The sequence below is a fragment of the Cygnus atratus genome, chromosome 20 (genome assembly GCF_013377495.2).
Source record: "Cygnus atratus isolate AKBS03 ecotype Queensland, Australia chromosome 20, CAtr_DNAZoo_HiC_assembly, whole genome shotgun sequence".
Taxonomy (NCBI): Eukaryota; Metazoa; Chordata; class Aves; order Anseriformes; family Anatidae; genus Cygnus; species Cygnus atratus.
In genome coordinates, this window is record NC_066381.1 from 1,895,851 (window position 1) to 1,909,320 (window position 13,470).

A 13,470-nucleotide genomic window follows, 5' to 3' on the forward strand; every position below is an offset into this window, starting at 1 on the left:
AAATGAATAATCACTTCACAGGATGGAATGTAATGGTAATGCATTAAAAATTCATACCTAAAAGTGCAGGTTAATATTCTGTACAAAAACCCAACAAAACCTCCCCTTTCTGTTGTCACACTGATTAACTCCAGTGATTAGTTCCCTTATGAAAGGGAAATCACTGCAGTTCAAAGTAAACAGTGGTTCTTTAACACAGTTAGCAAATTATTAAGAAACACAAGGAAAAAAATCTCTACTTGGGAAATTACTGAAAGCTGAAGGGCAAAGCTTTGGCAATTGTATACAGAATAGTTTGAAAATTTCCTGGGCTTTTTCCTACATAAATCCTGTACAGATCTGATTAAAACATGAAAGCTGATTTCTATGTTCATTGTTTCCATGTGGATTCTACACCATATTTGTTCTTTTCTGTTGTATTAGCCACACGCCAAAATGGTCCTCTCTCTTCTTCTTGGCTTCACTTGAAGCTAGCTAACAGAACCACTCATGAAACTCTAAACAATTCAAAGATAGTATACAAATGATAGTTTTTGACATTACTTTACCCTCCCCAACTTCTATCCCCCAATTTACCCAGTGAAAAAGGAGGAAAAAGTGATTATATTGTCAAAACATCCCTTAAGGCTCAACATACAAATGAAAATCACAAAATCCAACCTGGAAATAATGAAATTATACCAGTTTTTCTGCAATGATTATTTCATTTTTGCCAAAGAAGAAAGGTAGATGTTAGTCTGTTTACAGTGTAAGAAATAAGACTCAAAAATGCATCAGTGTGAACACTATTTCTTCGTTACTAGTAGCCTTCCAAAAAAAAAAGTGTTAAAGAGCAGTGCTTGGTTCTTTTTCAGCATAACTTTTTTTCAATTTTCTGCTTAGAAACCCAGTTATTGTGATAACTATCAGCATGTTGTGTCACTTGATGTAACGTGCAGTTTCCAAACATTGTTTCTAAATATATGTATATATATAATTATATATTTATATGCATGTTGACCTTAGCACTTCAATTTGAGCTTTAAGACCCTTGACTACAGAGAAGCAAAACAGGCAAGCATGTGGTTAAATAACTGTTGAAAAGTGCAAATGTGAAGGTTACAAACATATTCAGTCACGTTATTAAACTGTTAGAACTTCCCAAGGGAAAATGTAGCCTTAGAAAGGGTCGGCAGTCAGACTGGTGTTCATAAACAACCCACACAAACCACGGCATCAATATGCTTGACGATGAATTGTGTAACCTCCAAAATATTCATCAGAATACTCTTTCCTTGGAGGTCTATTCCAAAATCAAATTAAAGGGAACAAAGGTGTTGCTTTGTATAGAGTTGATTTGGATCAATCCAAAAAGAAACTTTGAATAAATAACAAAATAATAAGAATAACTGAATCCAACAAAATATTCTTGCTCCCATACAGATTCCCTTTCCTACCTTTTCCTCTTGATCACTGTCGCTGTCACACTGAAACACAAAAAGGAAAAAAGAACAGGTAAGAAAAATTTGCTATGGCAAAAAATGAAAGATTATTATAAACGAGATGGCTGAAACACTCAAGACCCGTGGTGTTGCATCCAGTACCTATAGGAAATAACTCAGTTACCATACAGGAGGAAATTTTTCTCCACACTGTTGTTGAAGACCATCATTTACATGTCTGAATTATGAAAAAAACACACTGAAAACAATAAAAGCCATTTGCAATGCCCTACATTAGTTTAATTCACATGCATGGGAGTTGGTGCATGAACACACTTAGGCTCTACACCTGGATCAGGGAAGAAGAAAAACAGTATTAGAGGGCAGTTTGTTTTCTTTTGAAGGATTATATTGGTCATACTGCCTACCAGTAATTTGGTTTCAAAGGCTTTTTGGGTAGGAGGGCATAGAAATGGCTCAGGTTCACCCTTCCCAGAAGTGAAGCATTTACAAGGCTGTCATTTTACTCCAGAACTACTTAGAGGGCACACCCCTTGTCATTGCTTACAGGTGCTCCACTGAAGAATTCAGACAGCTCACAGCAGAAGGAACAACATGCCCAAGTAAGTGATTCATTGGGGCTCTCTGTAATTCAGAGCTAGCCCCGGTAACATAGCCAACACAATACCACAGGATGCTGAACAGTAACACCAGTGGGTCTTGCCAATTATCAAGTGCCGTTGCTCATTTTTTTTATCGCTTTTACTATTGTAGAAATGCAGCAGGACTAGGTGAATCAAGCTCCAATACAGACAAGCAACAGAAAGCCAAAGCATGCTTAGACTTGCTAGAAGCACAAAAGCTGTGCTGGAAACAAGCCTGTAAGGCCCGGGCAACTCACACCTAGCTACTTCTCTCCTAGACACAGGAGATTTGATTCATCCCACCTAATTCTGGGTAACTCCCGGGTGGTCGCATTTGGCTCCCTCTGCAGCAGAAGAATGAGGGAAATACCTCCTCCTGTTTTTCAAACTCCAGGCTTAGAGTCTGGAGGACTGACCTGCCTCTGTCAGGCAAGGTTGAACTCACACCTCCGCGTGTCAGATGTTTCGAAGGGAAGTGTAAGATCATGAAAATGCAGAACTGGGCTTTCTTAAGTCGAGGACTAGCAGATTGCATTATGTCCTTAGAGAAGTTAGCTAAGCCCTTTATGTGTTTGCATCTGTGAGTATTTTTGTAAGACAACCAAATTGCTGCGAAATTAGTTATACAGTGTGAATTCCAAAGGTTAACTATACGGCGGAATGTGAACAGCTACACCCACAAATATACGTTTGGTTTGTAAAAGGCATGTCTTCTTCTATGTGTTCCTTAATTACAACTTTTCTGTTTCACTGGCTTTTCCCTTGTCTTCATTGGTACAGGGGGGTGAAAAGGTGCTGTCTCCACACCAATGAACTACATACCAACAAACTAAAGCTAAGAACTTAAATAGTTCTTGTTTTCATAGGTATTTTTCCACTAATTTTAAATGAAGCAAAATATTGGTAAAAATCACAATCTCCTTTCAAATAATTCAAAATACAAGTGGAAGTGAAATTCACTTAATATCTGAAAGGATTTATATAGCACTAGTTGCACATACATACATGAGATGGAGCATGGAGATATGACAGAGTTTTAACTCAAAATTTGAAACCCTCACACAGAGATCAAGTTTATGAAGGAGGGAGAGTACTTAACTGACAAAAGGAAAAGTGCACATTTCTGGGACAGTATGTTTTTTTCTATAAAGTACTCATGCCCTTACCCTGTAAATATTACATATTTTGATTTCAACATAACTACATTTTCGAGATTTTGGTATGAGGGTAAGCATAGGTAAGTATGCTTGCAAAGCAAAGGCTGACATTTGCAGATAAGCAAAAATACACAAGGATTTTCATCCATGAAAATCACAGCACATCACAAAGAATTCCTATTTACTACCTCTATTTTACAGTTGCTGATAAATTCAGCTTCGGGGCTAGAGCACTTCCTTCCACTGCTTGGTTACAGCCAGGAGCACCCAGCGGTTCTGGGGACCCTGCACCAGCCACGTGCTTCATATAACACATCGAGGTGACACATCTTATGTATTTCAAAACAGGGAGCCCAGAACCAATTCCTCCATTTGCTCATGTCCTCTCCCCACCTTCCAGCCAATGTCCAACAGAAGTCCTGATTGTTATGCCTGAATCCAAAAGGAGAAAGAAAGGGGGTCAAAAGTGGCTATATAAGCAAGCAGGAATGATTCCTTTATCCCAGCAAGGTTCAGAGGGCTTCAACATGCCATCGGCTCTTGCTGCTGGGGCTCGTGTGCACGTGTCCTGTGACACAGCTGCGGTCACAGCGCTTTGCAGCCGCTCCTCTCCCCACCATTTTTTGTTGGGTTTAAGTAATCTCTCCACCGCTGTGGATCAAGTCTTTCCCAGTTCACAAGCTTGGAAAGAGCTCAGGGTTTTGTTTTTTCTGCAGTGTGGAGGTACTTGGGGAGAAGAATACTTGCCAGCAGTGACATCTGAATTTGCCAGTAAAACAGTTACCCGTATCTGAGTGAATCTGCAGAGAGAGTGCACAGAGAGACATCGGTGGGAAGTTATTTCCATCAAAGTGTTAAGCCTCCTGCTTTCTGACAGTCCAGTTCTAATTTCAAGGTCCGCTTAATTCCGCATCAAATAATTACTGCTATACCCAGAAGCACCTTGTCTCCAGAGTTAAGCATATGGCGAAGGACTGAGACCTACTGGTGTCCATTATGGAAGCAGCAAGGATGCCAAGCCGATTAAAAATGCTCAGGCTCCCTTCACAACATGCCCAGTGACTGACAGCTTCGCGATTTGGCCAGTCACCGTGGCTGCCAAAAAAGCCTCTGCTGCGTGGAGGCCCACATGGCACTCTGAGAAAACAGTTCCATTCCCGGTATTAAATTCCCACACTGACCCGAGGACTTTGCTGTGAGCTCAGCAGGAGCGCTCCATCCAATTTACAGCTCCATCCTCCAGAGCCCTCAGTGCCAGCCTCTGGCAGAGACGAATGATGGTCAAACCCCTCCAGCTCATAAATTATGCAAAGGCAATAAATGCACTCAGCAAACAGCTCCTAACGTTTGCCTAGCCTGGCTCCAGATACACTTTGTAAAATGCCAGGAGTCCTGCATACACAAGGCATCTATTTCACTCATAAAGAGGTTTTGTTGGTGGGGCACAAGGAAAGGAGACCCGCAGTCCAGCAGTGCTGTCCTGTTCCCGTAGCAGGATTTTATGGACAAGCTGCATGAAAGAAAAAAAACGGAGAGACAGGAGGAAATGGCTTCGTACACAGCATTAAGGTTCTATTTTCATGCGGTATATATACATGTGTGTGTTTGTGTGCAGGCATTCATGTGCGTGTTCTGCACAGCCACATTACGTTGAATTTTCCCTGAAGATTAAATACGTGGATATCCTCTGCTCCATGGAAAAAAATCTGATGATTTATGTGCAGGGGTAACTCCAAAAGTCTTGCAGAAGAGAAGAGGTTTGCTGCTGAGGCTAGAAACTGAATGAAAGCAATTGTACGTTCTTCCCACGTTGGAGGCTGGTTTGCTGTTTGGGCACTCTGGGCATTTCACTCGCACCCACATTTCCCAGTGGTCCTTACCCTGATGTGCTCGTTTACATTCTTGGATGCATATTCTTCCCCGAGGTGCTAACGCACAAGGTGCTTCCATCTCCTGCAGACTTGCTGCTAACCACTTCTGGAGAACGGGTCTCGGAAACCAGAGCTGACAACCATGAAGTTGATTATTCAGAACTACCGGTCACTTCTGAAGACTTGAGCCTGCACTGCTTGCTACCTCAGTTGCTCCAGCATTCCCCTGCCTCCCAGGGCCATAGAAGAAAAGTAAAATGATTTAAGTGCTTTGAGATTCTCAGAGCAAAAGCACAATGAAAATCTATACAATGGAAGCAAAAGAACCATGTTATCTCAGGCTCAGTTAAGCCTGCTACACAATCCCTTGTAGCTTGGTTACTATTTCTGTTACCTGACAGGTTTCACTGTATTAATAATCAATCCACCGTTATTCTGTGAACAGCTTAGAGACAGCCTGTTTTTTTCTAAGGATTCAAACGCGCCTATCAACACTTCCAGGAGGAAACCTCACCTAAGAATTTGCCATTACCAGACACAAAAGTGATGGCAACGGATGGCAAAGTGAGCCTGACCCTATGTCTGCAGAAACCAGATGACAATTTAGATGTCACTGATTTAACAACGGCAAATAATGGAATAGCAGTAGACGTGTTTCTTCTCCGCGATCTTGTCCTTCAGAAGCAGTTCTGCTTTTCCAACATTTTCGAACATCCATTGTTTTCCATAATGTGCAGTCAGCGCTTTCAGAAGGTTCTTTAAAAGCAGTGCTTTCCACTGTGGCCAGGTGAGCTCTGCTCAGTGAGCTCCTCTGAAGGTAGCTCACAGCACACTGTCTGGGAAGTCTGATGAAGCTGGAAGATGTTCCCAGGCGCAAGTCCCACTCCAATTTTATGCACTAGGCATCCTGTTTTGGAATTAAGTGATGCAAATGTTTTGTACTGGCCTTCTACTTTGGGCGCAGTTTCAGTATTCTGTGCCTATTACAAAAAGATCAGTTTTCAGCCTTGTTTCAGGAAACCATGGCTCTGTGCACACACTGTATCTGAATATTCTGCAAATAACAGGGAATCCAAAACAGCATTCAGAGATGGCATGGCTTGATTTTTGGGTAACTGCCATTAGCTTCACTGTGAGTGATAACACAACGAATCAGGACAAGGAGCCTGCGGACGCATTTTACACCTGAACAAACCGAAGCTTCTTTCTCTGATGCTCAGGCTCAAGGTGCCTCCTATCCCTCACTGACCACGGGTTGTGACAAGCTGCAGCCACCCAGGGCCAGGTTTGAAAAAAGCCCAGAGCCACATTTCCAAACGCTGGCTTACATTATCAAAAATCCAACCTACCAACCCACTCTTAGCTCTCATTTAGGCACTGTAATGAGAGCCAGATCAGCAAAACTGTTGAGCACCCACAGCTCTCATTTATGGCCAAGTTTTCAAATGAGCATGGCAAAAAAATGCCGTGAGATCTTTTCAAAACACAGCCTGATGTGCCCCTCTGGGGAAGGAGCCTTTGAAATGGCTAGTTTATGCTTCTGAAAGTCTAGTACTGGGCAGGAGGGACTTTTAACACTTTTCCTAAAGGATCTACAGCACTGCAAACCAAACCCAAAGCCTGGGACACACAAAGCTCGCTCGTAACTAGCTCCACAGATTTTTATAGGACACATGGAAGCATTGTGGTTGCTCCCAGTTTCCGTATAATCAGTAGCAAGAATAAGACCAGAGTGACAATGACCTGCCCAGAGTGGCCAGAGTTATCACTTAAACTGTTCAAACGCCTTTGACAGCTACAGTGTGCAGGCTACCAGCCATCACATCACTTGGCACACGTGCTAAGCGTTCAAGCTTTATTTTCCAGTATTTCTGCAACTCGATGCTCGAGAAGCGCTAATCAGAATCAGTAACCAACAAACTTGCATTTTCATACATGCGCTGCAGTCAAAATTCAAATTATTGTTCCTAAAATAAGCCCAAGGTGAAGAGGGAACATAAAGCCTCATAAAGTCTTTGCACCAGCAAAAACGAAAGGTCTTCCTTCTGCCCCAGATTAAACCTTCTAAATTACTGCTATCAGTCAGGGCTGTGAAAGTGTAAGATGCACTCCTCGTCATCTGGAGTATACACAAATATAACTGCAGTCTGATAAACTGGGAAGGAGAAAAAGAACTCTCCAATTCCCTCTTAAGGCTTAATTATTGCTGTGTTTTGTAGAAGAAAAGGAAAACTGAGGACTGGGCTAAAGACTGCACTGTACCTCCCAAATCTGCCCCAGCTGGGGAAAGCGTTAAGTTAAAATGTACAGCACATCTCCCACAGCACCCGCAGAATGAGACTGATCCCAACGCCAAATTTCAAAAATCAGACACCTTATGAGGTTACAGCTATAATTTGAGCCCATTTAAATAGCTTGAGAGAGTCTGGCCCGAATCAAGCTGAGTAAAGGTCTGTGCCACCTCACCAGCTCATTCAGGCTGAAGCAACACCATGGATTTCTATGTACCTTGCTGATTGAACACATTCTTGTGCAAAAAGTGGCAATCATTGAATGTATGATGTACAATGACATTGAGGAGGGCATTGTTCTCTATTCTGCTCAATGGACTTTGCTGGAACAGCTATTTCATATCTTGAATCCATTTATCATTGCCACCAAAGGAGTCAGCACTGCTGAAACGCCAGCACTGAACAAAGTGATTCTGCTCATCTGTCTGCTGAAAAGAAATCTGAAGAAAATGAGGGAAAACCCAGACCTCAGCCATGTTCACGCTGACATTTACAATATTCTTGTCCATCTATCCACCAATGACAAACTGACAGCCCCGGAAAGGGCAAAGATGATATTTTAGCTATACAATTAGACCTTTGCTTCCAAGAAAAAAGGAGAAAAAAACATCTCCTAGATGAAAGAAGACACAGCCAGGGAATAAATGGGCAATTTTCTAATTGATGAAATAGAGACAGGCAGAGTCACAAAGAAACTAAGAGCAAGGATTTCACTTTTTTCTTTCCTATCTCTGACTTCGCCTGCAAGTAGCATTCAGCACGGAGCTCCTTGCCAAGGAATCTTATATATAGCATCTCACAAATTGGTTAACATCACAGTCTGCTTAGCAATTCTTCACCATTATCCACAGTGATTCAGTGTAAGGTATGACTCTGAAACAGTGACGGTCTGAGAAGTTTCAGGCCTGGTTTCTCAAAAGCTGAAATTATGGATTATTCACATAAAAGTCCCATTTTACACAAATTACCTTAGTCTGGACAAAAGATTGCAATGTTGACCTCTAATCTGAATCCCATTTTATCCAACTACTTCACTTCAGATGAAATGTATCAGTCTTGGACATTTAAAGTTATCTTTGCCCCTTACAGGAATAATATTCAGAACTTGGAACCTCTTTCAGCTATATGTCTTTTTAATTCCTCCCACCCAAGACTTGTATGATTGTTTTTCATTGCAAAACAACACAATTAGTGGCTCCTTCTAGCTCTACCATCAACAAAATAATGGTTTGAAGAGAAAGGAGAGAATTACATTTTGAATGTTAACATGAATACATTACTAGCCATGATAAAGATGATCCACCCTATATTTATATAAAACACATACATGACCTTGGCAACTGGTGGGTGGTACATGTGTTCTTGGCAGACCGCAGTGAGCTTATTTGCAAAGGGGGATTTCACTCCAGAAAGAGAGCAAAACATGAGTCCTACTTTGAGGTTTGACTCTCTTGTTTCAACCCCTGTATTCCCAGGTTATCCCTCGCAGGGGAAGGCCAGCAGCGATCTGAGCAGGGGAGAGGATGGAAGGCTTTCTGCGCCTGGCGCAGGAGCACAGAGCCGGCCTGAGGGTTCCCAGGGACAGAGCTGCAGCGCTGCGTCCTGGCCAGCTGTGCAGGACTCTGTTTCCCCCAGCAGGAAGATGCCCCTAGCATCTGCAGGCACCTCCAGGCACAGCCCCAGAGAAGACGAAGGAAAAGCAGCCCTTTAAGAAACAAATTTTCCTCTGCTCCCCTGGAACTGAGCTGAGCCTGGTAAATTATTGCAGATCTCAGAAAAGTGCAACTTCTTTCCCCCAGTTATCACTCCCGATGGCTTCCTTATGGTGTCATTGCTCAATGATCCCACAAATGCTTAAGGCCCAATCCAGCTATCCCCAAAGTATGGGACAATGCTCCCAACAATATCAGCAGCAGATAAAATGGGCTTTCCAGCCGCAGCATTAGAAAGCTAACGATGCCAGGAGTTACTCGGCTCAGCATCTTCAGAAAGCGCCTGCGCAAGTCAGGCATCTGAATTCCACTAGACCAACGGGGCATCAAGCTGCTACCTGCCACAGACACAGCCCAATTCTAATTTTACCGAGTCTTTCTGTTTTGCAACAGAAGGATGAACTCTCTGCCTCAGTCCCTCAATACACTATATGAAAAAAAAACCACAACTATATGCCTTTTCCTCTGGGGTTCTGAATGCAAATTTGCAGCTTTCTTACCTGCCTTTCTATCTGTACACAATTTGCAGTACGCAAAGTCATTCTCAGCATCCTCTCAAGTGATCATAAAAATATGCATTTATACTGGTGGACTAAGTCAATAGCAAAGAATTAAACTAATCAGTGTTTAACGAAGTCAGTGCCTAATAGTGCATTAGCCAGTGTCCCTGTGTAAGTAAAGATTCCTGTTTTTATACCTCTTGGTCTTAGCTTAAGAGTTCAGTTTGGAATTTGAGTCCTCCAGGTACTTACAGGCTAATAAAATCAAAATATCCTGATGGACAAGAAGCAAAGCATGTTACGGGTTAAAATAATACAAGAATCTATTTTTTCCACTGTGTTGTGATCCATAAAAATCACCCTGAGCCTTTCCTCTTTCTTCTCTGCCTGTGAAGCCAATTGCTTTGATTGCAGTGATATGAGCTTGCTGAAATGACTTGCCCTTGCTTGTGAAGCAAATGGAACATGCTAATAGAACTTATCGCATTACCCGATGCAAAAGTGCCATAGCTCATTACTTTAAGATAAAAGGATATCATTGCAGACGGGAAGCAGAATTGACTTTCTGAGGCCCGACTTGATGATGATTTAATCAACTGCTCTCTTTCACTTCTCATCTCTGCGCCTGTCGGTTTCACAGGTGCTGTTAAATGAGACACTCAGAAAGTGAGCGGAGGGAAAGAAATTGCTGTCATTACTTTTCAAGAAAGGAGGTATGCAAATTTTCGACAGAAAGATTGCGTTCATAATGGGCCTGGTAAAATACAAGGATCATGCTTGACAGGTGAGGGCAAGTCATTTGTACGTCCTTAAAGTGAAGCAACCATCCTCATTTAGAAATTGTGCTCGATAAGAGAAGCTACAAATGAAAACCATGCAATGGCTGAGAAGCAGCAAGCAAACCTTTGAAGGCTTTGCTACTGCAGATCTGCCTTCAGCAGGTGCCTGGCGTGCCTTCACACATGTCTATTCCTAACTGCCAGATGGCCAAAGTTTGACCTCAGTTTCTCACAGAGAACTCCTCTTACATGTTTTCCCTTTTTTTTTTTTTTTTTTTTTTTTTTACTGTCAGCTTTACATTTGCAGTCCGGGGCCTGAGAGTTTCTTCCTTTCTTCATCATCACTGCCAGAAATAGAAATCACAAGAAAAAAACTAAGTGAGGATTGAGTTAACTTTGAAAATCAGCTTTGAAAATCAATCGGTTGGAGGTGAAATTTGTTTTCTTCTGCATGCAACAGAGTATTACAGATCTTGGATAGTCCAGAGCTTATGGTTCATATGCCAAGTAAAAAGCAAAGAGAATGATCCACAAAAAGGGTTGTGGCAGAAAGCAAAAAGGATGAAAAAATGCTTTTCCTGGGCCCAAAAGGAACCTGGTGTCCTGTGTGATTGCAACACCAGAGGAAAGGAACAAAAGAGAGTAGTTTAATGTCCTGTTGACCTAATGGAAAACCTCTGATATTCCAAAATTAGAAGTTAAAAAAAGGACTATAATAGAGATGATGAATTATGTACAGGTTAAAAACACTCTATAGATCTTGGATGGCTATTGAGCTGTTTGGATCATTTTAAATGGGGAAATGAGAACTACCAGGCTCTTATTGGTGTAAATCATGTTTTCAATCAGAGCCTGATAGCCAGCCACAATGAGCAGATTCCTTGGGGACTGCACTGTATGCAAGTTATGGACACAGCAGTAAAGTTATAAAGATGCTGACATTCCACCTCGGATAACAGCATAAGATTTACATAGAATTAATGCCATGAATACTTAGAATTAAATAAGAAAATAGCCAGGAAGTATTGCCACAAAGGAAGCTTGATACAATGGAAAAGGATTAAAATAAAAGCACACACCATATTAATTCTACTCATACATGCATTTTAAGAATTGTAAATATTCTTTCTCAAGATACACAGTTTGTTTGATTCAAATGCCTCTAGATTTTTCATGAAATAAAATCTTATTAATCTTATTAAATCTTAGTTGACCTTTTGACTATGTGTTGGGTTCTTAACCCCCTCTGTATCTACGCAAAGGGTAGCAAGCCCATAATGCTCTATAGATCTACCTCATCTCTTTCCAGAAACACTTCATTGTAGGTTGAAAAGGAACATGATCGAGGAGAGAGAGCTTTGTGCTAGGATGGAAGATCTACCTGTGACACTGGCTATCTGCATCACCTCAGGCATGTCACTTGTCTATTCTTCTGTCAGCCTTCTGTTTTTCATCTATTTTGGCTATTAAATGGTACAGGTTAGGATTTGGGCAGTTTTCACTATATATGTTTACAAAGTGTAAAGCATAATAGGGCATTTTTCTTCAAGAACTTTGGTCCTAGTAAATAGAACAGATAAAGAAAAAAGCACCAAGACTTGGATCAGGCCCTAGGCACATCATGCCTATTTTCAATATAAATCTCATCTTCCACCAACTAAACTGTACGACCTACAGCAAATTACATCGTTTCAACAGAAAATTATTTTTATTTTAAATTACATAAGTACACACAAAGAAGCAGCAATAAAGTATCAATAACACAGTACAGGAGTTGTCATCCTCTACAGGCTGCAGCAACTCCAACACAAAATGGCTGCTGAAACACACATGAAGAGAGATTCAATTGGTGTGTACGATAAATCAGAAATAATATCTGAAACTAAAAATAATAAAGAAAAAGCTGTCTCTTCTTTCCCAAACAAGAAGAACTGTCTAGCTTTTCAGCTCTGTATCTTTACTCTAGGCTAAGTAATTTAAAGTGAATTGTGTAAATAATAAATAATAATAACAATAATCCCCCAAACAACCCAAAACAATTGATCCTTAGGGATAAGACCTCAACAGTTGAGCTATAAACCTTTGAACATTGGATTTTAATGGATACTAAAAAACTCTTAACTAAGCCATATAAATATAACCTGAAACAAAATGATTTGTGTTGTAAGCTGTTTGCAAACTCCCATAAATGTTCCTCATTGTCATAATGCCAGAAAAATAACTCAAACTGCATACTCAGCCCTGTAAACTGGCTTCTGTGTTGTGGTTTCATTCTCTTTTTCACTCTCTGTTTTATAATTCATTACTCGCATGGTTGTTATATATTATTACTATTATTTATTGCTGCCTTTTCCATTTTTGTACTATTTATAAATTGTCTGCGCTAGACCTGAGGGAAGACAAGGATTATTCTACGTCTACTGCAAGTAAATATAAATTGTAAAGACAATGGCACACTTTGGCCTGCCTGCCTCAAATTTCCTGTTTTGACGTACTGCATGCTGAAATTTGGAATCTGTACTCTCTTATTAGAAAATGAATTCATTTTGGTTGTGTTTTTTTTTTGTATTTTTTTTTCTGAATGCTACAATTATAATAATTGGATTTAAAACAGGAGTTGCATTTCTCCATTTAGAGGTAAGCATAATTGTACAACACTGATTTATCAGATGGACTCAATCCTTTGTTATTCCTGGAGAGGCTGGGAGAAGGTGAGAGTATCAACAGTCGGGTGAGATGCTGCCCAACAGAGCATCCACTGCTGGGGCTTCCTCCTCCACTAACGAACAGGTAGAAGCAGTACCTTGGCATGCACGAATGGCCCTTTTAGGAATGCGCTACTTCTCTCTTCCTCTGTCTTCCTCAGGACCTCTTGTAACCAGTCCTAAATCCGGGTGTGCCTCCTCTCTTCTGAGAAACGTCTCCCCACTACTCTGACTGCTGTCTACAGTGTCCTGGTGTAAGAAAGCTGGGACTCACGGTGCTCAAGAGGTGGTTGCACTTAGAATAGAAAGATGGGAGCTTCAGAGAGGCCCCAATCTCTGTTGGAGGAACATTCCTAAGTATAAATATTCACCACGGAAACCAGGCCCTCC

At 41.2% G+C, this 13,470-nt stretch overlaps 1 protein-coding gene across 4 annotated transcripts in view; it reads right to left on the bottom strand.

Annotated features, from left to right (window-relative positions):
• The window catches only part of AUTS2 (activator of transcription and developmental regulator AUTS2), a 762,050-nt gene that overhangs the window by 235,739 nt on the left and 512,841 nt on the right, over positions 1-13,470 (bottom strand). For all 4 annotated transcript variants that reach the window (XM_035559290.2, XM_035559288.2, XM_035559289.2 and 1 more), the window contains exon 5: positions 1,437-1,466. In XM_035559290.2, the coding sequence (XP_035415183.1) occupies positions 1,437-1,466 (30 nt within the window). The remainder of the gene's footprint in view (positions 1-1,436; positions 1,467-13,470) is intronic.